Source organism: Globicephala melas, chromosome 8, assembly GCF_963455315.2.
Source record: "Globicephala melas chromosome 8, mGloMel1.2, whole genome shotgun sequence".
In the NCBI taxonomy this organism is placed as follows: domain Eukaryota; kingdom Metazoa; phylum Chordata; class Mammalia; order Artiodactyla; family Delphinidae; genus Globicephala; species Globicephala melas.
The window spans coordinates 27,593,567-27,616,642 of NC_083321.1; the positions used below are offsets into that span (position 1 = coordinate 27,593,567).

The window sequence follows — 23,076 nt, forward strand, 5'->3', positions numbered from 1 at the left end:
TTATCAAATTGGTCAATATAACTGATTGGATGTTGATAACTAAGGGATAATTACAGAGCTAGTATTTACATTATGAATTGTTTCAGGTCTCCTTTTAAAGGCCAAACTCTTCAATCTTGGTTTTAGATAAGTTCTCTCGATAAGGCAAACATCCCATAACTCTGAGCCAAGGCCTGGTTTTACTTTCTTTAAAGTAAAATGTGCCCTTACCTCAAAACGTGCCTCTGAAAAGAACTGAGTAAAGAAAGTATCATCCAGCCTGTTTACAATGAAAATCATGAGCCCAAAACTTCGTGTTTTCATGTATATATTAGCTGTTAGAAATTGGGAGTACTGGAAGGTTTTGGCTATTTCAGCAATGTTTGCAAACATTTTATTTTTAATAAGTCCACTTATTTTAAAACCATAGTCTAGGAAGATTACAGCAACTTTTTAATAAAACATCTGTTTGCTTGTAGTGATAAAAAATAGGAAAACTGAAGTTTCTAATCATTATTTCAAAGAAATTATTCCCTCATTTCAAGGGGAAAAAATTAATAAATTTTAATCGTGCCACTTAATAGGGCTGTAATTAAATACTTTCAAATTGTATTTAAAGATGGAGAATTACTAACCCAACTGAGTTAATAATCTGTTTTATTTGATAAATCTCCCTTATCTTCTGGTAAGATTAGTCAATCCTCTTAACTATGATGTTACAGATAATCTACAAATTGGGGTATATACTCTAGAGAAGTCTATTACACTTTAAACTAAGTGTTCAATGAAGTATTTGATGATTTTTAAAAAACAGGTAAAAGCATCATTTTTCACAGTCTCTCCAACTTTATAAAAATAAAAAGAAACCCAGAAGTGTCCATGTATATTTTCATATCCTCACTCATATTCTTAAAAACTTGTTGACCGCTGCTGGGCAAGACCTAAGAATGCTAAAAAGAGAAGACATTCTACTTTGAGAATTTTAAAAAATATCCCACTTCAATGTAACTACCAGTGTTCATAGTTTAATTTATAAGCAAAGAGATTAACCATTAAGTAGCAGCAGCAGAGTTTATTTTCATGAAAATACCAGCAGATGTCAGCAAAAACTAAAGCAGTGTCGCATGAATTTGTACAAGGATGCTAAGCTATTTCTAACAGCATAACCATAATGCAAGAAAATCTCTAATTACAAAAGCTCAGTCCATGTAAGACACCTCAGTTTTCTACATTGCTACTCGACATGTAATTACCTTTTTGGACGTGGGAGCGGTGGGCCACGGTGGGATTTAGCCTTTTCAGGGTAGCAAGAGCTCTTTCAACGAACTGAACCATTCTGATTTCGCTTAACAAAACCCACCTACAACATTACATAAAAAACCAAACTATACTTTAGACAGCCATCCTCACTTAAAAAAAAAAAACATCAAATGGTTTACAGAAAATGCCTATTACCCAGGTACTTCAATACGTGTTCAGGGGTTCTGAACATGGAATATTTATGAGTACTCAAATGCATTTTTCTGGGGAGTTCATAGTTTTCATCAGCTTCTCACAGGGGTCTTTGACCTCCATAAAGTTAAGAACCATACTGGAACTTACTATAAGTTATATTCTCTGAATAAATCACTCTCTATATGTATATATATGTATGCATGTTTCAAAATACATCTGTTAAAAATTATTTAGTTGAATCCACGCCAGGAAAACAGTTTTAGAATAGACTGTCAGGTTGTAGAGCAGCTTGCTATCTAGAAATAGACATAATATTTTTAAAAATAGAAGAATCTCATATATAATATTCCAAAGATAAGTAGTTATTTTCTTATACTTGTAAAAGACAAATGGGAAAAAGATCACTGGGATGCCACTCATTTTATTCACATATATACGTGCATTTTTCACTCTAACGTTTGTGACCAACACTGTGGAAGACCAACGTTTGTGGTCTTATGTTAACTTTTCAACCAGGACCCACCTATAGCCAAAGCTACGCGTTTCATACAACTTTTATTTTTGCTTTTAGATTAATAGCATTCTAAAATAATTTAGCCACTTTGAATCATACTTACGCAAAGTACAAAAAGGATCTAGACAATTTCACTGTATTCTATATTACTGTAATTTTATATTAAAACATAAGTGGACTTGTGATGTAGTTTTTCTGAAACACAGCTTTTATTACAGCCTACTCCAAATCAGATATACCTTTCTCTGTAAACATTTTGCATGCTCACTAAAAGTTTGGTCTCCTAAATAGGCATAATGAACAAATATTTGCAAAATTGTTCAAGAAAGTTTCCCTTAAAAAATTTATCATCTTTGAAAAATAAGAGAAATGTTCTTTTACTAAGGAATGTTGAAATATCACAATTTGAATTTTAAAGTCATTTATTTTGTTGAAAATATGTTCCTGTTTTAAACAAACAAAAAAGTTAAGATTTTAACTTGTCCCTACGAAGAGCTTAAGCAATACACTAAGTCATATTTAGAAGCAAAAAAATGATGGCAGTAACTCAACTAAGAAGGTCTAATAACCTAGAAGTTCAGATAAAATTAGGAGCCTGTGTTTGTCTCTTCTGTGATAAAATATTTCCTTAATTCAGGAAAAAAAAAGAATCTAGCATCTGATTTAAGTATAGAAAGACAAAATATTCTTTTTGTCAGTGCTCTGTTGAAACATGTCAGTCAAGGAACTGATAAACTGTATTTCTAATAATTGGGTCGGTAAACACTTCTAACTTAAAAATGACATTTTAATTCCATGGTTGAAAATGGCACTCCATCAAAGTAAAACCAGTCATTTTAAACAGATACCAAAAGTATACAGGAGTAAAAACAAACCTCTTTTGGTCACTTCATCAAATTGGCTGTATAAATCTATTTTCAACAGCTAAAAGTATTTCAAGTTGTTAAAAGCTCATTTGATTGAAGTACTATACTTAAGGAAAATAAAAAGCTAGTTTAGAGGCCATGTCCTAGACAATAAAACATTTTAGACAGACTGATGGATAGCTGTCTTGAAAAAAAGAGCAGAGAGAAGTTACCACCCACCCCCACCCTCCAAAGGGTACCCATACACATTCCAACTCAAGATTCAATCAATTTCCAAATAATTTATACTCTGTCTCAACCAGTGTTTCTCTACCTTGTTTCATTATTACTCCATTAAGGAGCTGTTTTTAGCCCTTTTACTCCTAGTCAACACCCTATTAAATTGAAATACCACAGATATAATGCATATCTGCTTATATATTGTATGTATATCCATGTTTTATACATAGATTTTTGCCACCAAGCACAAATTTTCACCAAGAACACAGTCTAAGCAATGAAAGGTTTACAGTATTAAAACTTTTTTTAAAAGAATAAGTGGAGAGAAGAAATGATGTATTATAGTACTTAGTTATGTAGATTATTTCCAAAATAGTTCAACTACTTAGCTGTCTCAAAATTAACTTTTCCTGAAGTAGGTACTATTCTCACCTATAGGTAGTCCTTGCCTTGCATGGGCGGTAGTGTGGGACCATAAAAATGGCAATCAAAGTAATCTTAATAATTAATGGGGAAAATTATTATTCTGTGACCTTGAAAAAAATCTGTCAAAATATTATAGTGTCAGTTATAAACATAAAAGTGTCAGTTATAAACATAAAAGAAAATGAAAAAATTGTAAAAAAGTATACTTAGTACATTGTAATTTATATTAGAAGCACTGAAAATTAAACTGTTATTTCATTGTAAAAAAACTAATCAGGAGTAATAGTACTTGCCTTTTTGTCAAGTAATTTATGGTACTGGGTAAGCATCTTTTCTATACCACTGCAAGTTGTCAGAATCCTTTAAGTTTAGATTAGCTTCCACCATTTTATCGTTTGTGCTTTCAATGTTGTGAAATACCTCTGTAATTTCCTTTAATGTGAAGTTTGTTACCATCACTTCCTCTGGGACATGCTCCTCCTTTTCTCATTTATGATGATAAGTTTGCCTTCACTGAGTTCCTCTAGCTGCATATCTAGAGGCTCTGGAATAGCAGCAGTGTCAATATTCCCATGATCAGTGATTTCTTCTACAACTCTATGTATGTTCAATTCAAGTCACACTTCTAGCATTATCATTTTCATTTCTTCACTGCACTTTCATCTTTGTTGGCCAATTCTGATTATCCACTTTGTAAAATGTCACATGGGTGGCAGGAGTCAACACAACTCTGTGCTTTGCTGTCTGAGCAAACTGAGTAACAGATGTGCAGTGACCAATCACTTGCAGAATTTGAGAGAAGTAACGTGATTGATCACTGATCTTGAAGCACATCTGTTACTTGCATAGTGATTTGTGGACTTAAGAGCTAGCAAGGAAGTTTGTACTTCATGTAAATACTCACAATTAATATACCATGGTGACTGAAATTTGAACTGTGCTGTTAGGCAACTGGCTTATTTAACTAAATCACTGTCATTGAAATTTGTGGACCTGGGAATTGTGCAAATTGAGGACTGCCTATACACTGCTTGTTTACATTGACCCAGACAGGCTGGAAGCTGACTGCTGAGTAATAAATAGTCCATCAAACTTTACATCAAATAATTTACTTTAAAGCACCCTAAAAGCAACATTAGTGCACACTGAGTGCATGTTTGTCACTTGGCAATCAACTTTAAAAGGTACCTTAGAATTTTAGAAATAGAGGAAGGAACTTTAAAGATCCCGTAATTTGATACCACAAATTATCCAGCATGTTTGTTATGAATTATTTCTCCTCCTTCGATTTCAATTTGCTCATATAGCCACTTGCGATCACAGCGGCATTCGGCACCACATTTGGTAGAACCGCAGGCAGGACAAGCATAGAAACATCCTAAGCAGTCTTCATCGAGGCAGTCACACAGGTCCATTCCACTGAAAATCAGGAGACCCTGGCTATCATAGACCTTACTCTTCGCTGGGATCACTTGTCTGTAATACAAAACACAAGGTGTGTTACACCTCACAAATATATTATTTCTGAATATTTAGCTGAAAACAGTTAATGAAAAAACTTAAGGAGATAAAATGTTTTGAATTAGGGATGAAACCCCGCCAAATTGATACATGGCTTACTTAACTCAAAGCTACTCTACAATTAATAGCTAATGAGCTCCTTGTGAGAAGAAGAGACCTCACTGTAAAGTGTTGAAACATATCCAAAGGAATGGACAAGAACTGTGTCTAAAAACAATAATATAATTGTTAAAACTATTTACCCTTTCCTTACCAAAAAAAAAAAAAAGGCTGGGTAATAGTGGTACATTTTATTAGCAACCAATCTATCTACTGCTTTGTGAACACAGATTTTTATCATAGTATACTATCCGATTGTTTTTTATATTGAAGTTAATCTGTTTCTTGTTCTTTAATGGACTCTAGCAAATCTGGCCTAAAAACACTTACATGATTCAATGGAAAACCTTCACAGATGGAATAAATGGCCTATGTAGAAAATAATTCTGAATGATTACACTAACGTTTCTTTGTCAATTTGCATTTTAGAAATGTTCAGTTTAAAAAGTCATATTCTAAACAATTTAGTTTTCTTGTTCATTCTATTGACTGTACTGTAACTTTCTATTTTAGACATGTAAAAAATAAAAAGTAACCTGTATTCTCATAAAATTTATTTTTTAGCTGCCACCTATAGAGCAGAGACATACTGATTATATATCAGTGCTTTCAAACAAGTGAATTATTTTAGCTATAAGAAGTATAGGGTTTCCCTGGTGGTGCAGTGGTTAAGAATCCGCCTGCCAGTGCAAGGGACACGGGTTCGAGCCCTGGTCCCAGAAGATCTCACATGCCACGGAGCAACTAAGCCCATGCACCACAACTACTGAGCCTGTGCTCTAGAGTCCGCGAGCCACAACTACTGAGTCTGCATGCCACAACTATGGAAGCCCATGCGCCTAGAGCCCGTGCTCCGCAACGAGAAGCCACTGCAATGAGAAACCCGCACACCATAACGAAGAGTAGCCCCCGCTCGCCGCAACTAGAGAAAGCCCGCACACTGCAAAGAAGACCCAACGCAGCCAAAAACAAAACAAAAAGAGAAGTATATTAAGTTTAAATTATTTTAATTATTGTGCCAAAAATGTTATCTTGTTCACTTCATTGATACTTTCTTAGAAATAAGTTTTTAGAGTGGAAGGGGATGCCTTAATTTTCTATGAGGCCCTTGGAGGTTCTTACTAATTCTAGATTATCGAATTTAAAATATCTAACCAGAAACATTCAAAACTTAAGAGAAAGATAGGAAAACAATACAGATGTGAAGCAAGTTAACATATACCTTAAATAACACATAGCCTACCTGTCTGAACCAGCAACTGCACTTTTTGTAAGCCTTCTTTTTTCTCTTTTACCAGTTTCTGGAGCAAATTCAGTTTGCTTTCCTGGGTTTGCAAATTGTAATGACCTCAGAGCTTTAGCAGTTCTTCCCTGAATAAAGGTAAACAAATTATCAACTCAAATCTTAATATCCGACCATACATAAATATTTCACTTAATCTTAATCTAGATTATTCCTTAGCCTGGAAAACAGTCTGGAACTCACTAAAAAGAAAAAAAAAGGGTTTTAGTGCCCAAGTGCAACAAAATTTATGTGGCCCATGGTCCGGGACCATATTCAAAGTTTACTGGTTAACTTATTTATGATATTTTCATTATCTAATTTTAGTCTCTGGCATATTAGGAGGAGAGGAGGACAGGCACAGTGAAAATGGCAATGGCTGCTGCCAACATGGGAGAGAAGGCAGCAAAACTGCTGTATAACCCATAGCACACAGCACAGGCTCCTAGTAATGATCCTGAGTCCTTAGGAAAAGGTTTGATTACATACATTTTTAAAGCTGAGAAGTAATAAAGTTTCAAGTTCTGTAACAGTATTATAATCTTTTTAAAAAAATTGGTAAAACAAAATTTTGACGGTTAAGAGTTTAATTTCATTATCTGGGGGGAAGAAAGGTTTATGTGATACATTCCACATGAACAATAGATAAATGAAGTGGAGAAGACATCTAAAGTGACAGCAGCAAGTACCTAGTATAAACTGCAAGATAACATTGGGTCCTGTAGATATGCCTTTGAGGGGATAACGAAGGAAAAGCACTACAGGTAACTTAAAATTTTAATTTGGTTTATTAATATAATGAAAAGGAGAAAATTGAGAAAAATATGCCAGCAGAAAGAATTATAAATTGCTTATAAATAGAAAATTTGAGAAGTGCTCCTTTGATGTACCAGTCCTTGTTCTGCACCAGAGACAGCTTTATGAAATCTTAAGTTATTCTGATACAGTTAAATAATTTAAAGGTAACATGTGACTAAGGAAGAGAGTTATAAAATAATTAATGCTTACAATGTAAAAATGTACGCTTTTTGACAGTAGGGAGTCCTAAAATTAGTCTTGACCATACCAAGTAAGAATTGAGAGCTAGAAGCAAAGGAAATTCACAAGCATCTTAAAATCCCAAACAAGAATGGGATAGTGCCAAAGTAGAAAGAAAGGCTGAAATAAGAAACAATTATTTCAAGTCACTTCTGAAGTGCCTTTTAAAGTAGCAGTTTTCAAGTCCTTCAAAAAAAAGGGGACTTCATGCTGCTACATTTCAGACTCTTGCTGGCTGGCATATCCTACTGAGTTACTTTGGTATCAGAAAAGGAGCTAGGATGGTTAAGTCCTGGCTGTGCAAGAATGTCTTAGCACTAGGAGCTATGGCTTGAAAGTCTTGGGAATATGATGTTATTCTTTTCCTAAGCCAACTTTCTTTACCAAACAATCTGGGTTTACACAAATATTTAGAAACACCATTTATTTTCACCTCCCCAACTTTATATTCACTGCCTGCTAGTTAGTGTACAGTCTTCCCTTGGTATCTGAGGGGGACTGGTTCCAAGATCCGCTGTGGATACCAAAATGCTAGGATGTTCAAGTCCCACAGTTGGCCCTCTGCAACTTTGGATTCAACCAACCACAGATTGTATAGTACTGTATTGACTGAAAAAAATCCACATATAAGTGGACCTGCACAGTCCAAACCTGTGTTGTTCAAGGCTCAACTGTAATAAATAGTGATATAAATGTGATTTCCTTATAATTATAACCCTACATTGTAGAAGTAATGGAGAAAAAATGACTATACATACATCTGAATCAGGTTTTCTTCTCTGCCGGTCTTCAGAATCAACATCCACACTTCCATTGATTATCTGTGTACATTTTGGACAAAGTTTCCAACCAGGTACAAGCTGTCTTCCAAATTTTGCACTCAGAAAAGTGGCATCATCTAAATCAATTACATGTAAATTTTTTTTGGCTAGTTTTTTGTGTATGTTAAATGGGTCACAACATGACTTCTGCAAATCCTCAAATCTGTCGATGTAAATTTTTGCATGATGGAAGCAAATTGTATTGTTCCCAGAAAGTGTCATTCCAGTTCTAAGTTGAAGTAAAAGCATGTCATTTGATGACAATTCTTGCAAAGTCTTGAAACCTGTATGACGAGTATAGTAGGTTTTATGGCACTCATTTGTGGAACGCAGCTGGACTCCAACTGAACATGGATCCATCATTTTTGATTCTAGCAAATTTCCTCTTTGATTTTTGTCTAGCAGATCACCCTAGAGAAAACATTAAAGAGTTCGATTTGTGCTGCAAAATTTTTATCTGAGAAACTGAAAAAGCATTTGATAAAATTCAATATCTATATAATAGAAAGAAAACTCTTAGCAAGCAAGGAATAGAAAGACATTTACCAAGATCCTACAAAAACATTATTATATTTAATTATAAAACATTAGAAGCATTCTCTGTAAAGTTAGAACTACACAAGAATACTTATATCACAGTTCCCATTTAACACCATATTAAAAGGTATTAAAAGGTATTCAATATAAAGATTGAAGAGGAAGAAATAAGAAATATTACTCAAAGATATGAATATCTAAATGGAAAATACAAGAGGTTCAATGGACAAACTATTAGAACCAGTAAGATAATTCAGCAAGCATGCTGGAAACAAAAACATTACAAAGATATCTTACAAGATATATAAATCTTACAAAAGATATGTAAGACTTTTATGGAGAAGACGATCAAACAGAAAGACAAATGAAACCTTAGATAAATGTAGAAATTAATCATGGCAAGTGTGACTACAGTAAATATGTCAATTTTCTAGGAATTTATCTATAAATTCAATATGATTCCAATCAAAATTTCACCAGGTATTCCACAACTCCCCCACCCCCTGGGATTTAGCAAGCTGGTCTATATGGAAGAGTAAAGTTTCAAGAAAGCCAAGATAATCTTGAAGGAAAAGAAAACAAAAAAATTATTTACTATAAAGCTATTATAATTAAAAGTGTGTGGTATCAGTATACTATAGACACATAGATCCATGAAAAGATGAGGGCTTGGTGTATGACATGTGGTATTATAAATCAATACCATATGACCCAGCAATCCTACTACTGGGCATATACCCTGAGAAAACCATAATTCAAAAAGAGTCATGTACCAAAATGTTCATTGCAGCTCTATTTACAATAGCCCAGAGATGGAAACAACCTAAGTGTCCATCATCGGATGAATGGATAAAGAAGATGTGGCACATATATACAATGGAATATTACTCAGCCATAAAAAGAAACAAAATTGAGCTATTTGTAATGAGGTGGATAGACCTAGAGTCTGTCATACAGAGTGAAGTAAGTCAGAAAGAGAAAGACAAATACCGTATGCTAAAACATATATATGGAATTTAAGGAAAAAAAATGTCATGAAGAACCTAGGGGTAAGACAGGAATAAAGACACAGACCTACTAGAGAATGAACTTGAGGATATGGGGAGGGGGAAGGGTAAGCTGTGACAAAGCGAGAGAGAGGCATGGACATATATACACTACCAAACGTAAGGTAGATAGCTAGTGGGAAGCAGCAGCATAGCACAGGGAGATCAGCTCGGTGCTTTGTGACCGCCTGGAGGGGTGGGAGGGAGGGAGACGCAAGAGGGAAGAGATATGGGAACATATGTATATGTATAACTGATTCACTTTGTTATAAAGCAGAAACTAACACACCATTGTAAAGCAATTATACTCCAATAAAGATGTAAATAAATAAATAAATGTTTGATAGAATTAAAAAAAATAGGTATAACACATTAATGGGAGAAAGATTTAATTAAAGATGCTTGGACAACCGGCTAACCATATGGAAAAAGACAGACTAAAATCTTTTTCTCACAAACAAAAATCAATTCCAGATGTTATTATAAAATAAAACTTGAAAAGAAAAACTGTAAAAATGTTTATAAGAAAACATAGACGACTTTGTGACACTGGGGTAGAGAAGAATTTCTCAAACAAGAAAGGACATATCAAAGAAAAAGATGGACACGTTTGATTTTATGTCCAAATTCAACATTTCTATATAACTCTAAGGAAGGGAAAAGAAGTCACACTGGATAGGTGTTGTTGGGATTATTATGCCAAATATATAAAAAATCCCCTGACTTCTACAAATCAGTGAGAAAATGACCACCCATTAGTAAATGAAACAAATATACACAGGCAATTCACAGAGGAAGAGAACAAAACAGCCAACAAATGCAGGTGTTTAACCTCATAGTTATCAGGAGAATGCAAATGAAATACCAGTTCTCAAACATTTGTTTGGCAAGATTTTAAGAATCTGGTAACATAGTGAAGGCAAAAGTGTGGCCAATTCTTACATGCTCCTTATACCTTGTAGGAATGTAAACTGCTGCAACTGCTTTAGAGTTTTTGGTAATTTCTTGCAAAACGGAAGAAGTCCACATCCCAGGGCCTTGCATTTTCAGCTCTATGTGTCTGTGCCAGAGAAATGTATGTCCCACGTGAGCATAAGGACTTTGCGCATGATACATACAAAGTCTTTCAGCATCACTTTTGACAGTGAAAAATTGGAAATAACCCAATGGTAAAGAGTGAGAAATTGTAGGTTACTCAACAGGGACTGCTACAGGACAGTTAAAAATAAACTGCATGGGGGCTTCCCTGGTGGCGCAGTGGTTGAGAGTCTGCCTGCCGATGCAGGGGACGCGGGTTTGTGCCCCGGTCCGGGAAGATCCCACATGCCGCGGAGCGGCTGGGCCCGTGAGCCATGGCCGCTGAGCCTGCACGTCCGGAGCCTGTGCTCCGCAATGGGAGAGGCCACAACGGTGAGAGGCCTGCGTACCTCAAAAAAAAAACAAAAAACAAAAAAAACTGCATGAATTAAATGAGTCAATTTGAATAAATTTCAAAGATAATCACAAGTGAAAAAGCTGCAAAAGGACATATAGTATATCAATTAAAATTTTACATATACAATAGTATGTGTTGTTCCTGGATAAGAACTTGAATACATGCTAAAATATACATTAAGAATAACAGATACCAAGTCTGTAGTATATATACTTCTAAAGAGGAAGGACTTTTTTTTTAAAGAGAGATTTATAGAAGAAAACGGTATCTACACAAGTTTTTCATTATTTTCTGTGCCCTGTTTGAAATTTTTCATAACTAAATATTTTTCAAAGCAAATACAAAAATTTAGCTGAATTCGTAAGACAAGTTTTAACAAATACAAGTCACTAGGAAAAAACTGTTGTTGAAAATAGATGTGAACCACTGAAATCCGGGCAGTGGCGAGGTACTGAAAAAGTAACGGATCCAGAAATCTTGCAAGTGTTTTTATAAGCTTTGCTCCACATTAAAAAAAGGGTTAGAAAGCTGAGATACTTTCTGATATGTTTTCTGCAGAGAGAAACTGTAATCAGTAAAGCCATATACAAAGAAAAGAGTAGTCTCATGTAATAAAAAATGGTGAGTAAATATACATTTCTATGTCTTAAGTTAAAATACAAAATTTTAAAAATTAAAAAACAGAATTTATGGGGGATGAGTAGAGGTCAAGAGTAGGCTGAGCCTGGGAGAAGACACTGGCGCGCCCCTGAAGGCGGGCACCCACCCAGATTTGCACCACAGGTGCCTCTCTTGCCTCACCCTGGTCTGGCCCTGGTTGGGAAATGCAGTGTTACCTGAAGTACCTGGACATGAGGGCTGGCCAGACACGGTCCCCACTGCCACCCCTCCCAAAAAACCCCAGAATTTAAAGTGTTTGAACATTTTAACTTAAAAAATTTAAAAGCTGATTAAATCAGAGTATATTTTAACCAACTTTTAAAATTTAATTACCAAGTATAGGTCCCAATCACATCAGAGGAAAATGCTTGTATAAATCTAATTATTTGTTTTCTTTTAACAGATAAGTGGGTTAAGATAAATTAAGGAATGGAAAAGAAGAAGCCAGAGATACGGTTATAAAACACCACCACCAAACTATGTTGTATTAAACTTCAGCAGATAGTGTCACAAATCTGGCTCTGACCTTCCTTAACAGTCAACAGGAAGGAAATTTGATCAACTATTCCCACAGCACAGTATGGAGACTGCTAATGCTTAATGTCTTATTAATGCCACAGATTCTTTATCTTTGTAGGTAACTGTCACCGATTTGTAGCCACTAATGTATAATATGATTTTTTGAACGTAAAACTATTTCTTAGCATTCAAGAAGTTATACCCTGATCATATTTGATAGGAAAAGCATCTTGTGACTTGGAAATTTTATTTTAGAAATTCTATCTGTCCATGGCAATAAAACATTTTTACCCGTTAGGGAGTTTTTTTTTTTTCTTTGCTACTAGGGGCTTCTATTCCTTTATTTTCCTTTAATCTTGGCTAAATTACGATGTCATTCACAAGAGTTTATCAGTAGACTCAAGTTATACCAGTGAGGTTGAATCCTTATTTCTAAGTGATCTGATGCTCTTGGAAATATGATTAATTCCTACTAAATTAATTTTTCTGGTAAGTATTTGCTTGGACATCTTCCACAATTGCATAAATTCTTTTATTAACCTTAAACCACTAAGAATCTAGACTCTTAGTTGGAAAGCATAGAGCGGAATTTGTTTTTCCTTCAAGTTAGCCATGACCCTATCAGTCTTTGAAAACATCCCCTTCTGGGTAAACAATGGCTTCTAACCATTTTGAACTCTTGGCGTACTTTTAAGTACATAATGGAGGAACACTTGAAGGAATTAAATTGCTGCACAATTATGCTATTTTCTAAGAAGCCATCTCTCAGGTATCACTGTTAGGGTAGAATTATTTACTATTGGAGTTGCCAGATAAAATACAGGATGCTCAGTTAAATTTGAAATTTTGATAATGCACAAATAATTTTAATTATATCCCAAATATTGCTAAAAAGTAATTTGTTGTTTGTCTGAAATTCAAATTTAGTTGGGCATCCTGTATTTTTATTTGCTAAATCTGGTGGCCTCATTTACCATGCCTTTTTTTTTTGCATATTCCAGTAAATAGAGATCTCTTTGGTGCCAGCTTCACATTATCTTCCACCTCTTATTTGCTGCTAAAAGAAAACTGAACTACTTATGAACAAATTACAGGACCTGCTCAGTTAAAAATTAAAGTGCCCCATCTGACAGAAGACAAATCACTAGTTGCAGTACGAAATATATTTTACACATTGCTTAAAGCTCAATGGCATATTGATACCACTAACTTGAGTGAAACCGTCACGGTAAAAGTGTACACACCTGTGTCAAAGCAGTTTTACGTTCAAGCATTGCTTTAAAAAAAAAAAGTCAGGTTAGCTCAAGGAACACAAAATTTCAGGCAGTGATCTTCGGTGGTTACTGCCTGCCTTCTAAAACTTACACCTCTCTGGTTGCTCCTCCCCTGTTGTATCTCCCAGTGTCCCCATTTCTGTTCTCTTCTCTGAAGCTAAAGTTCTGCTATAGAGTTTTTTTTTTTTTTTTTTTTGCGATACGTGGGCCTCTCACTGTTGTGGCCTCTCCCGCTGCGGAGCACAGGCTCCGGACGCACAGGCTCAGCAGCCATGGCTCACGGGCCCAGCCGCTCCGCGGCATGTGGGATCTTCCTGGACCGGGGCACGAACCACTGTCCCCTGCATCGGCAGGTGGACTCTCAACCACTGCGCCACCAGGGAAGCCCTGCTATAGAGTTTTTTGGATCTGTTTCCGAGCAACTGTTTCTTTTGCTCATTTTGGCCTGTGCTCTGGCAATGTGGCCCACAATTAGTATTTTTTTTTCTTCAAGTGATAGTCTAGTGGCTTCATGTTGCTCCATTCACCTGCAGTATGGTGCCATATTCTCCAGTAATGATTATCTAATATCTTCCTCAATTAACAGTCAGAAATACATTACTATTTACTGTCCATGAACTATTGAATAGTACTAGCATCAGCTGGGAACTTATTATTAACTAGAAAAGAGAAATCTCAGGAAAGCCCCACACTCACTGAATCAGAATTGCATTTAAAAAGGAAATACCCAGGTGATATGTAAGCACAGTACAGTTTGAGATGCAGTGCTTTAGATAATTCAGTGAAAAACATTAACCAAGCATCTTCTATATTTGTAGAGTATATCAAAAAAGAATAAGAAACACACACACACAGACATGTACTTGCCTTCCAGGAAGTCCGACACTTAGGGAAGATTATTTGAGGGGGGGAGGGGGAGTTGTAAATTTCATAAACTAGGTATAGAAAGAAATACCTGCTTCAGTGGAAAACCGCGCTGTTAAAGAGTACAACCTTCAGGGTTTTCACATTCCCATCACATGAGAGCTCTGAGTCTTTCATTGCCTTTGAGCTATTTTACAGCTGACAACTGTACAAAACTAACAGCAACGCAAAACAACTCTTGTCTATATTCTTGTAAATTCTGCCTGGTAGAGGTACAATTGACGCCCCTGGCCCACTGTGGAAGAAGACAGTTTTGCCTCTATTTGCTCATTTATTTCAATATTCCTGATCAGTAAATGTGTCAGTTCTTTTGATTGTCATTTGAACTGATTATATAACATCTTACCAGTCCCCTCATTAATAAGGTAAACAAAAACCACGTGTTGCTAATTTTATATCTGTGTGACAGTCATGATTTTACTTCCTTCTCCCTTTTTTGTGGAAAATTATATTTTAAACATAGGAAAAAATTAATTTGCTCCAGCCAAGTCACTTTGATGGAATGAAAAAAAAATCCAGCTTCTTATAGGTTAAGATGAAAACCATGTAACAAACAAAAGGCCCCAAATGTGTTCATTTAGACCTGAGTAATTTAGATTTGTTTTCCACTCCCCCCACCGCCTTAGGAAAATTTCAGATATAAATGAGACTGGTCTTTAAGTGCTTTCAAACTACACATAGTGATGGAGGATTTTTTAATTCCTGAATGTCAATGAGTATCCTAAGGCCCTCCTGGATAAATGTTTCAATGAATTTTATTTGTACACTTAATTATTTTCCACTTCAAATAGTAAAATGCCTTTTTAACAAGTCAAATTTTACCTGAGACCTGTGCTCCTGGTTCTTGAATAGCCACGAAACCCTCCTACTCCTCTCCATATGGCTTCCATAAGACTCAAGAACATCCCCTTGTTTACCTATGACCAGGACAAAGGACCTCCAAATTCCCATTGTCTCATTTATAAATTTATGAATAATGAGCTGAACTACTTGTTGAAAATAATCAATTGGAACAAAATGCTTGTTAACCATATTTTAAGTTTCTCTCCTTCCCCTAGGTCCCTGAACTTTGGCCTACCCTCAGCCAGAGCCAGCAAAGGACCCCTCCAGAGAATACGCTGGCCTCAGGGCAAAACAATCTGGGATCTACAATCAGACCAAGCAGTTCTGTTTTGGCTTTGTTTACTCACCCCTTGAGAAGCTGGTAAATCTTTTGGTCAGAGAATTCTCTCCACTGCTATAATCCCTTTTCCCCTCTTGCAATAACCCTTTCAATAAAGTCTCTCCTTACTAACTCTGGATTTTATTATTTGACACTTGCTTTTAAAAGTTCTGCATTTTCAATTTTCTCTTGCCTTAGAATTGCCAATACTTTCCTTCAGTACCTAAATAGAGTATGTTTTGTGATTCTAAGATTAACTTCCAATATTTTTATAGCACTCCCAGAAGAGTCGAGAGAGAATGAAATAAATATAGATTTATTAGACCCCTTCTTCTATACCTTAGGTAGTAAACACAGGCATTTGCTCCTCATATATCTGAACACTGACAAGTTAGGGAATAAGCTTTTTTAAAAAGCTGAGGTATCACCCGACATAACACTATATTAGTTTCAGGTATACGATGTAATGATATAATATTTGTATATATTGCAAAACGATCACCACAATAAGTCTAGTTAACAACTGTCACCACAGTTACAAATGTTTCTTTTCTGTGATGTGAACTTTTAAGATTTACTCCCTCAGCAACTTTCAAATATGCAGTACAGTATTATTAACTAGTTATCATGTTGGATGTTACATCCCCATTACTTATTTACAACTGGAAGTTTGTACCTTTTGACCCCCTTTTCACCCATTTTGCCCACCCTAACCCCCGACAATGGCAATTACCAATCCGTTCTCTTTATCTATCAGTTCATTTTTTAAACATTATATTTTAAAATTATTTGTTTTTTATAGATTCCATGGAATAAGTTTTAAACACTATCTCTTGCTATTCATTACCCAACTCTACGGTAGGTAGGTTGGATGCACTGAAGAAGCTGAGTGACCTCATACAAGGCCACGACAGTAGCAAGTTTCCCTAATAACACAAGTTCTAGGACATGATCACAGGCCTCCTATAGGAGTTAGTCAAAGCAGAACCACAACCATCACTTCCACTAACAAAACAAAAGCAGAGGGAGATAGTGGTGCTTGGTTACCACTTCAAGTTAGTGGGAAAAAGAGCATTAAGAGGAAATTTAACGAAAAAAAAAATTACTGAATTTTTAGGTCAATTTTTAAGAGTCTTTCCCTTTCAGGAAAAACGTCTTGTTTTTTCGGTATAGGGGTCTTACAATTTGTAAGGCATTTCCCCATTTACCTTTTACTTAATTAAAAAAAAACCAACTTCACCCCTATTTTGCAAATCAGCAGTTTCAGTCCTAAGCATGTGTCTGCCAGCGCGCGCGTGGGCGCGCACACACACACACACAAATCATGCCTCTGGCAACTGGTAACTTTTTGTGCTCATTATCTTCAAATACTAACTACCTACAGGACACTTGAATGGGTACTAACAGAAGGGTTAAATGGCCAAGTGGGATAGTCTTAAACCTCAAGAAGACCCAGGCCCCATAAGAAAGATAAAGTGAACTTAAAACAAAAATATGGTCCATAGTATTATTTAAAATAAAATATTTGGGAGATTCCAGTCAAAGATGGTAGTGTAGGAAGACCCTGAACTCATCTCTTCCCACGGATACGCTGAATTTGTACCTACATACAGATCCATTCCTGCCAAAGAAGAACTGAGGGCTGCAGAACAAGTGATAAGTGATAGAGGGACAACACAGGGGATGGATAAAAGAGATGGAGGCATGGTATCGATGGGAACCCCAACCCTGACGAGGACCTTCAGTAGGGAGGCATATCACTGAGGGGCCTGTACGCAGACTTGCCCACACTAGAGCAGGGCAAAGAAGCAACTGTTTAAAGGGCACCTACGCTCTAGATGAAGGAAATCCATTTACTAACCCTCAAGTGTCTGCCAAATGGGCAGAGAACTGCTGAAACTGTCTCTGGGGTCCAAGGTGCCAGAAAGTGCCATTTTTTGTGTGTCCCCCGTACACCTTAATATTGCGGACAGAATCATGGTCCAGGTACTCTTACTGGCCTGCCAAGGCTGCCCCAGCATGCCCCAGGCCCACCCCACCCCCCAGCTCCACTTGTCCTGCCAAGGTGGTCTGAGCACAGCAAGCCCTGGGACCGCATCCCTCCCCTGCTCCACTCATGCCTGCTCCAGCTCCAGTCACCTCACTAGGGTGGTCCCAATGTGAACGTGCTCCAGGACACACTGGCGCACACCTGCTCCAGGTCCAACCAGCCTGACAAAGGTGCCTGGCACACACGGTCCATACAGAGGACACTCCTACACAAAGCCATGCCTTCCAGACTCGGAGAGGTAGATGTTTCACCTAATTAATACGAAAACAGAGTTAAACAAAAGGAGGAGACAGAGAAATATGTTCCAAAAAAAAAAAAAGAACAAGATAAAAGTCCAGGAAAAAACCCTAAGGAAATAGAGATAAGTAATTTACCTGATAAAGAGTTCAAAGTAATGGTCATAAAGATGCTTAACAAACTTGGGAGAAAAATGAAGGAACACACTGAGAACTTAAGAGTTAGGATATAAAAGAACCAAACAGAGATGAAGAATACAGTAACTGAAATGAAAAATATACTGGGTCAACAATCTAGAAGACAGAATAGTGGAAGTCATCCAAGCAGAAAAGCAAAAAGCAAAAAATTTAAAAGAGCTTAAGGGACCTCAGAGACAACATCAAGCATACTAACATTTGCATTATAGGAGAAGAAGAGAAATAGAAAACATATATGAAGAAGTAACGGCTGAAAACTTCCCTAACCTGGGGAAAGAAACAGATATCCAGGTTCAAGAAGCACAGAGAGTTCCAAACACCATAAACCTAAAGACACACCAAGACAAGCTATAATTGAATCAGCAAAAGTCAAAGATAGAGAATTTCAAAGACAGAAAGAGAAAAACAACCAATCCCATACAAAAGAACCCTCACAAAAGAACCCTTGAAAGACTATCAGCCAGTTTTTTAGCAGTAACTTTGCATGATATATTTAAAGTGCAGAAAGGAAAAAACCTGCAACCAAGATTACTCTACCTGGCAAAATCATCATTTAGAATTGAAGGAGAGAAAAAGAGTTTCCCAGACAAGCAAAAACTAAAGAAGTTCATCATCACTAAACCAGTCTTACAAGAAATGTTAAAGATCTTCTTTGAGTAGAAGAGGCCATAACAAGAAATAAGGAAATATATGAAAAAAAAAACTGCACTGGTACAGGCAAATTTATAGTCAAGGCAGTGCATCAGCTGCTTAAAAACAGGTATGAAAGTTAAAAAACAAAGGTAGTAAAATCAACTATAACTACAATTAAGCATTTAAGAGATACACAAAATAAAAAGATGTAAAATATGACATCAAAAACATAAAACATGGAGGGGGAGAGTAAAATGTGCTTTTAGAGCATTCAAACTTACGCCAAGGATTAGTTTAAAATAAACTGATATATATATATATATATATATATGTCAATATACATGAATCTCATGGTAACCACAAACCTATAATAGATACACAAAAAACAAAGAGAAAGGAAGCAAACATGAGGGGAGAGACCAAGAGAAGCAAAGAACAGAGAAGAACCACAAAAACAACCAGGAATGATCAACAAAATGGCAATAAGTACATACCTATCAATAATCACTTTAAATGTAAATAGACTAAATGCTCCAATCAAAAGACATAGGCTGGATGAATGGATTAAAACAATGAGACCCATCTATGTACTGCCTACTGCTCACATTTGGCACAATTCAGCAAACCCTTCAGGTCTCCAAACTCCATTTGTGATTTCTCTCTATTCCTATGGTCCTAAACCGTCAAAGAGAACAGAATCCCTTGATTTCAACAACTGAAAGACTGTTTCCAGACTAAGATGAATGAGCAAAGCTCTCTTTATTCTACCTGAATTCTGGATGTGGTCAACACTGTCAAACAGTACTTAATACTATACTTAAACTGTCAAACAGTTGGGTAAATGATTGTGACACTGAACTGTAAGCTATTCTGTTGAAAACACTTCCACCTCTTCCTAGAAAACAAAGTCTGGACTCTTTAGCATGGCATTACTTGTTCAAACGTCACATACTCCAAGTCAAAATAGTCTACTAGCAAAGTTATTTTATATTTTATGTCTTCATATTGTCTCTTTGCTTGGTAAGCCAGGCAATGCTAACTAATCCTTCAAGACAGTGCCAGCGTCTTCACCTTTCTGCTGTGCCTTACCCAAATACTATTGTTATAGGTCCTTCTTCCTCTGTGTTTGAAACTTTTACTCTATTACTTTTCAGCTGTTGGAAGACAGGAGCTATATGGTGTTATTTTCTCTATCACTCAAGGCAAAAGAGTAAGGAACTTCAGGGACTTCCCTTTTCATAGCACTCATCACAGGCTTTCTTCTTTGTTAGTTTTTCCCATTATGTATTAAGCTCCGTGAGGGCAAGGAATCACCAGGGTCCTGTTACAGCTGTAACTTCTCTAACTAGCACAATATTGGCACTTAGTAGAAAACATCTTTCAAATGAATACATGTTCCTAAACTGCCAGAATCTCACACAAAGAAGGCTGAATCTGCCCAAATCAATGTGACTAGGTGCTCAGGATCCTGCAATTATCCCCACCTCAACCCTGTGCTCATATGCATAACGCCCCTACTTCACGGCTGTATCAGAATATTGCAAGCCACCAGATACATCATATGAGCCTCTACCGTGTTCACGGTACGGGAATGGAAGAAAGAAGACTATTCGGCATCCAGCCTCAACCAAACAGCTAGGGCTGGGAGGGCTCCGATTTAAAAAATAAAAACCAAATAGCAGAGATATAAGCTGTGGATGGGGCTCTAGGCCGCAAAGCTCTCCTCTAAATAAGACAAGCCTAAATCAAAATTAGCAGGGCTCCAGGTCTCCCTAAGGGTGGCGACGACCCGCGGGGTCAACAGATGCGGTGGTAGAAACCGTACTGGGCCTTGACACAAGGGGCCGCAGATGAACCGGAGGAAGCGGGGAACGCTGCAGGGTGGCAGGCTGGCGGAGGCCACAGTTAGCAGCTGAAAATCCCCCTCACGTGAACGACCTGCTCCCCCTCCTCTCCTGGGGACCTCCATCACCTGGCCCGGGCCCTCCTCCCACCCAGAGATCGGTCTCCACGCCCCCGACCCTCCCCAAAGCCTCCCCCAGCCCTTCCCACCTTTAGCGGGAGCTCTCAATCGCCGGGGTCGGGCCGCAGCCGCAACGTCTCAGCTGGGCCTCGGCAGCCGGCTTCTCAGCTCCTCCCGGCGCTACCAGCGAGAGGGCGGCGAGCCAGGCTAGAGAGTCTCAGCGCTACCATAAAGAGAGGGCTGGGAGAAGCCTAGAGGGGAACGGAGCTTGGCCCACCGCCTCCGGGGCGGACAGGGCGGGGCGGCGTGAATTGGCGAATGAATCCAGGTGAGGCAATGGTTGCTTCAGAGGCTGTCTGGATTTTTTTTTTTCTCTTCTGTTGGACGTTAGAGAATTGGGCGGTGTCTGGGGCCACCTTTTACAAGATGCAAATTTGGCTAACTTGGGTTGTGTTCGCGAATCTCTACGCCGTGCGTGATGCCACATTCTTGCACCCCAACCCTCCTAATCCCTGAAGAAGTGAATGAGTTAAAAAGGCCTTCAGAAGAGACCCTTTATTTAGGGTCTCACATTTTGATTTCTTTCACTCAAGCGAAATATATTCCAAAATGCATCTCCTTTATTATAAATTATAAGAATAGCTATGTTTATTACTTTGAGTAGAGTGTAGGCACCAGGAAGATGCTTGCAAATTTTCAGAAGGGACACACACACACACACACACACACACACACGCACACAGTATCTTTATTGTAACCCTATTGTCTGGGCCAATTTAGGAGCTGATTAATTTCTAAAACAGATTTTATTCACCTACAATCTTTGAGGGCCCTAAATCCCTTAGACTGAAGCGTCTGAGCCTGCAGCCATTTTCAGGTGGGGGTAGGGGGACCCCTTCCCCCACCCCGCCCCACTGTTGTTTTAACTAGCCAGGTGAAAAGTGTGAGACAGGGAAATAAGATCCACCGAAGCCCAAGCTTGCTAGCAATACTATACACACCTACTGTAAGTTGTTTTTTTGCAGGGAACCTCTCTAATGGTCCTTCCTAACACGTCCATGCTGCTTTGAACCTAGTCAGGGTTTTTGCTGCTCCCTAATTTACACCCATCTTAGAAATGGGAGAAAGGCAAGAACAATGGGTAATCCCCTCAACTGTGTCCACAGGAGGTGACATTCAGTAGTTCTTTTAGTAGTTACTTTGTGATTGGCACTTTGCTAAGTTATCATGAGAGAAGAAGAATGAAATTTATACCTGCTTTCAGAGAGCTCAGACTAATGAGAGAGAGGAATAAATAGTTAATCACAGTGTGGTGTGATAAATGCCATCAGAAACGCAAGGATATGGACAGGATAAAATGAGAGGTGCTAAGGCAGGGAAATTCTGGGAGGAGATTAATGCCTGAATTGAATTGTCTGTGGAAAACTGCTTGATGCAATGGTGGCCTCCAAGTAAACTGTTAGGCAATCTATCCTAGAGGTAGTGAAACAGAAGGCTTTCAGGACAAATTAAGATGCTTGAATAACATGGTTTACTGAATCAATTTAAATATCTAGTGAAAAGTAAGGGGAAAGAGTTGGGGCAAGCTGACACACTTAGGCTAGGGTGCAAACAAGTGGAAGGGCAACATCAGCTGGGTCATGAGTTATGCAGTGTTCATGTGTTGTTGCCACATCAGCCTTTCCCACTGATCTTATGCTTATGAAGACTAGCATTGAGGTTACAGCAAGGAGGCCCACAGGTGGAAAGTGCTTTGGGCCAATGGCACACACCTGCTCTGTTGGATAGATGCAGGGAAACGTGTTTGGTCACAACCAGAGCTTACTAATTAGCCTGATGAACAGACACGGGTTTTACTTGTATTTCTTGGGTAGAGCATGTAAGAGACTATACTAGGTGTCACCTATGGATGGCTGATTTAGGGGTGACATAGTTGTCATCCCAGAGATGGCATAATTATTCATATCTTAGTTTTTCCATTCCTTTTTGACTCTAAATGATGCTCCGTTCCATCATATTTTTGATTTATTTTCACTTTGATATGCCTTATAGTTTACTAACTTACTATGTATATTTAACACAGTTCTGTCTGTGTTTCACAAAGTACATGCTTACTCATTTTCTATATATAAAACATCCTAGGAGTTTTGCATTTATCTTTTAAGCTGCTAGTGTACTTAACACTTCTGACTAACACTTCTTCTGACTTTCATCCATCC

The 23,076-nt window shown here is 37.5% G+C and overlaps 1 protein-coding gene and 1 long non-coding RNA gene across 3 annotated transcripts in view; one reads left to right on the forward strand and one right to left on the reverse strand.

Annotated features, from left to right (window-relative positions):
• Window positions 1–1,389: 1,389 nt before the first annotated feature.
• ARL14EP (ARF like GTPase 14 effector protein) lies at window positions 1,390–21,058 on the reverse strand. The gene is made up of 4 exons (XM_030864822.2): window positions 20,947–21,058; window positions 8,158–8,631; window positions 6,323–6,450; window positions 1,390–4,935 (listed from the first exon to the last, which is right to left on the reverse strand). The coding sequence occupies exons 2-4, from the start codon at window positions 8,581–8,583 to the stop codon at window positions 4,707–4,709; spliced, it is 783 nt and encodes a 260-aa protein (XP_030720682.1). The 5' UTR covers window positions 8,584–8,631; window positions 20,947–21,058; the 3' UTR covers window positions 1,390–4,706.
• A 13-nt stretch (window positions 21,059–21,071) lies between these two features.
• The window catches only part of LOC115857605 (uncharacterized), a 231,854-nt gene continuing 229,849 nt past the window's right edge, over window positions 21,072–23,076 (forward strand). Inside the window, exon 1 of one of the 2 annotated variants that reach the window (XR_009564887.1) lies at window positions 21,072–21,185. This is a non-coding gene — a long non-coding RNA (uncharacterized lncRNA). The remainder of the gene's footprint in view (window positions 21,186–23,076) is intronic. The other variant, XR_009564888.1, reaches the window with a different exon arrangement.

Coding starts and splice junctions, on each gene's coding strand:
- ARL14EP (XM_030864822.2), bottom strand. CDS start 8,583: ATGATGGATCCATGTTCAGTTGGAGTCCAGCTGCGTTCCACAAATGAG. Junction 6,451..8,157: donor GAAGAAAACCTGATTCAGAT/GTATGTATAGTC, acceptor ACCTTTATTCAG/GGAAGAACTGCTAAAGCTCT. Junction 4,936..6,322: donor GCAGTTGCTGGTTCAGACAG/GTAGGCTATGTG, acceptor TTTGTATTACAG/ACAAGTGATCCCAGCGAAGA.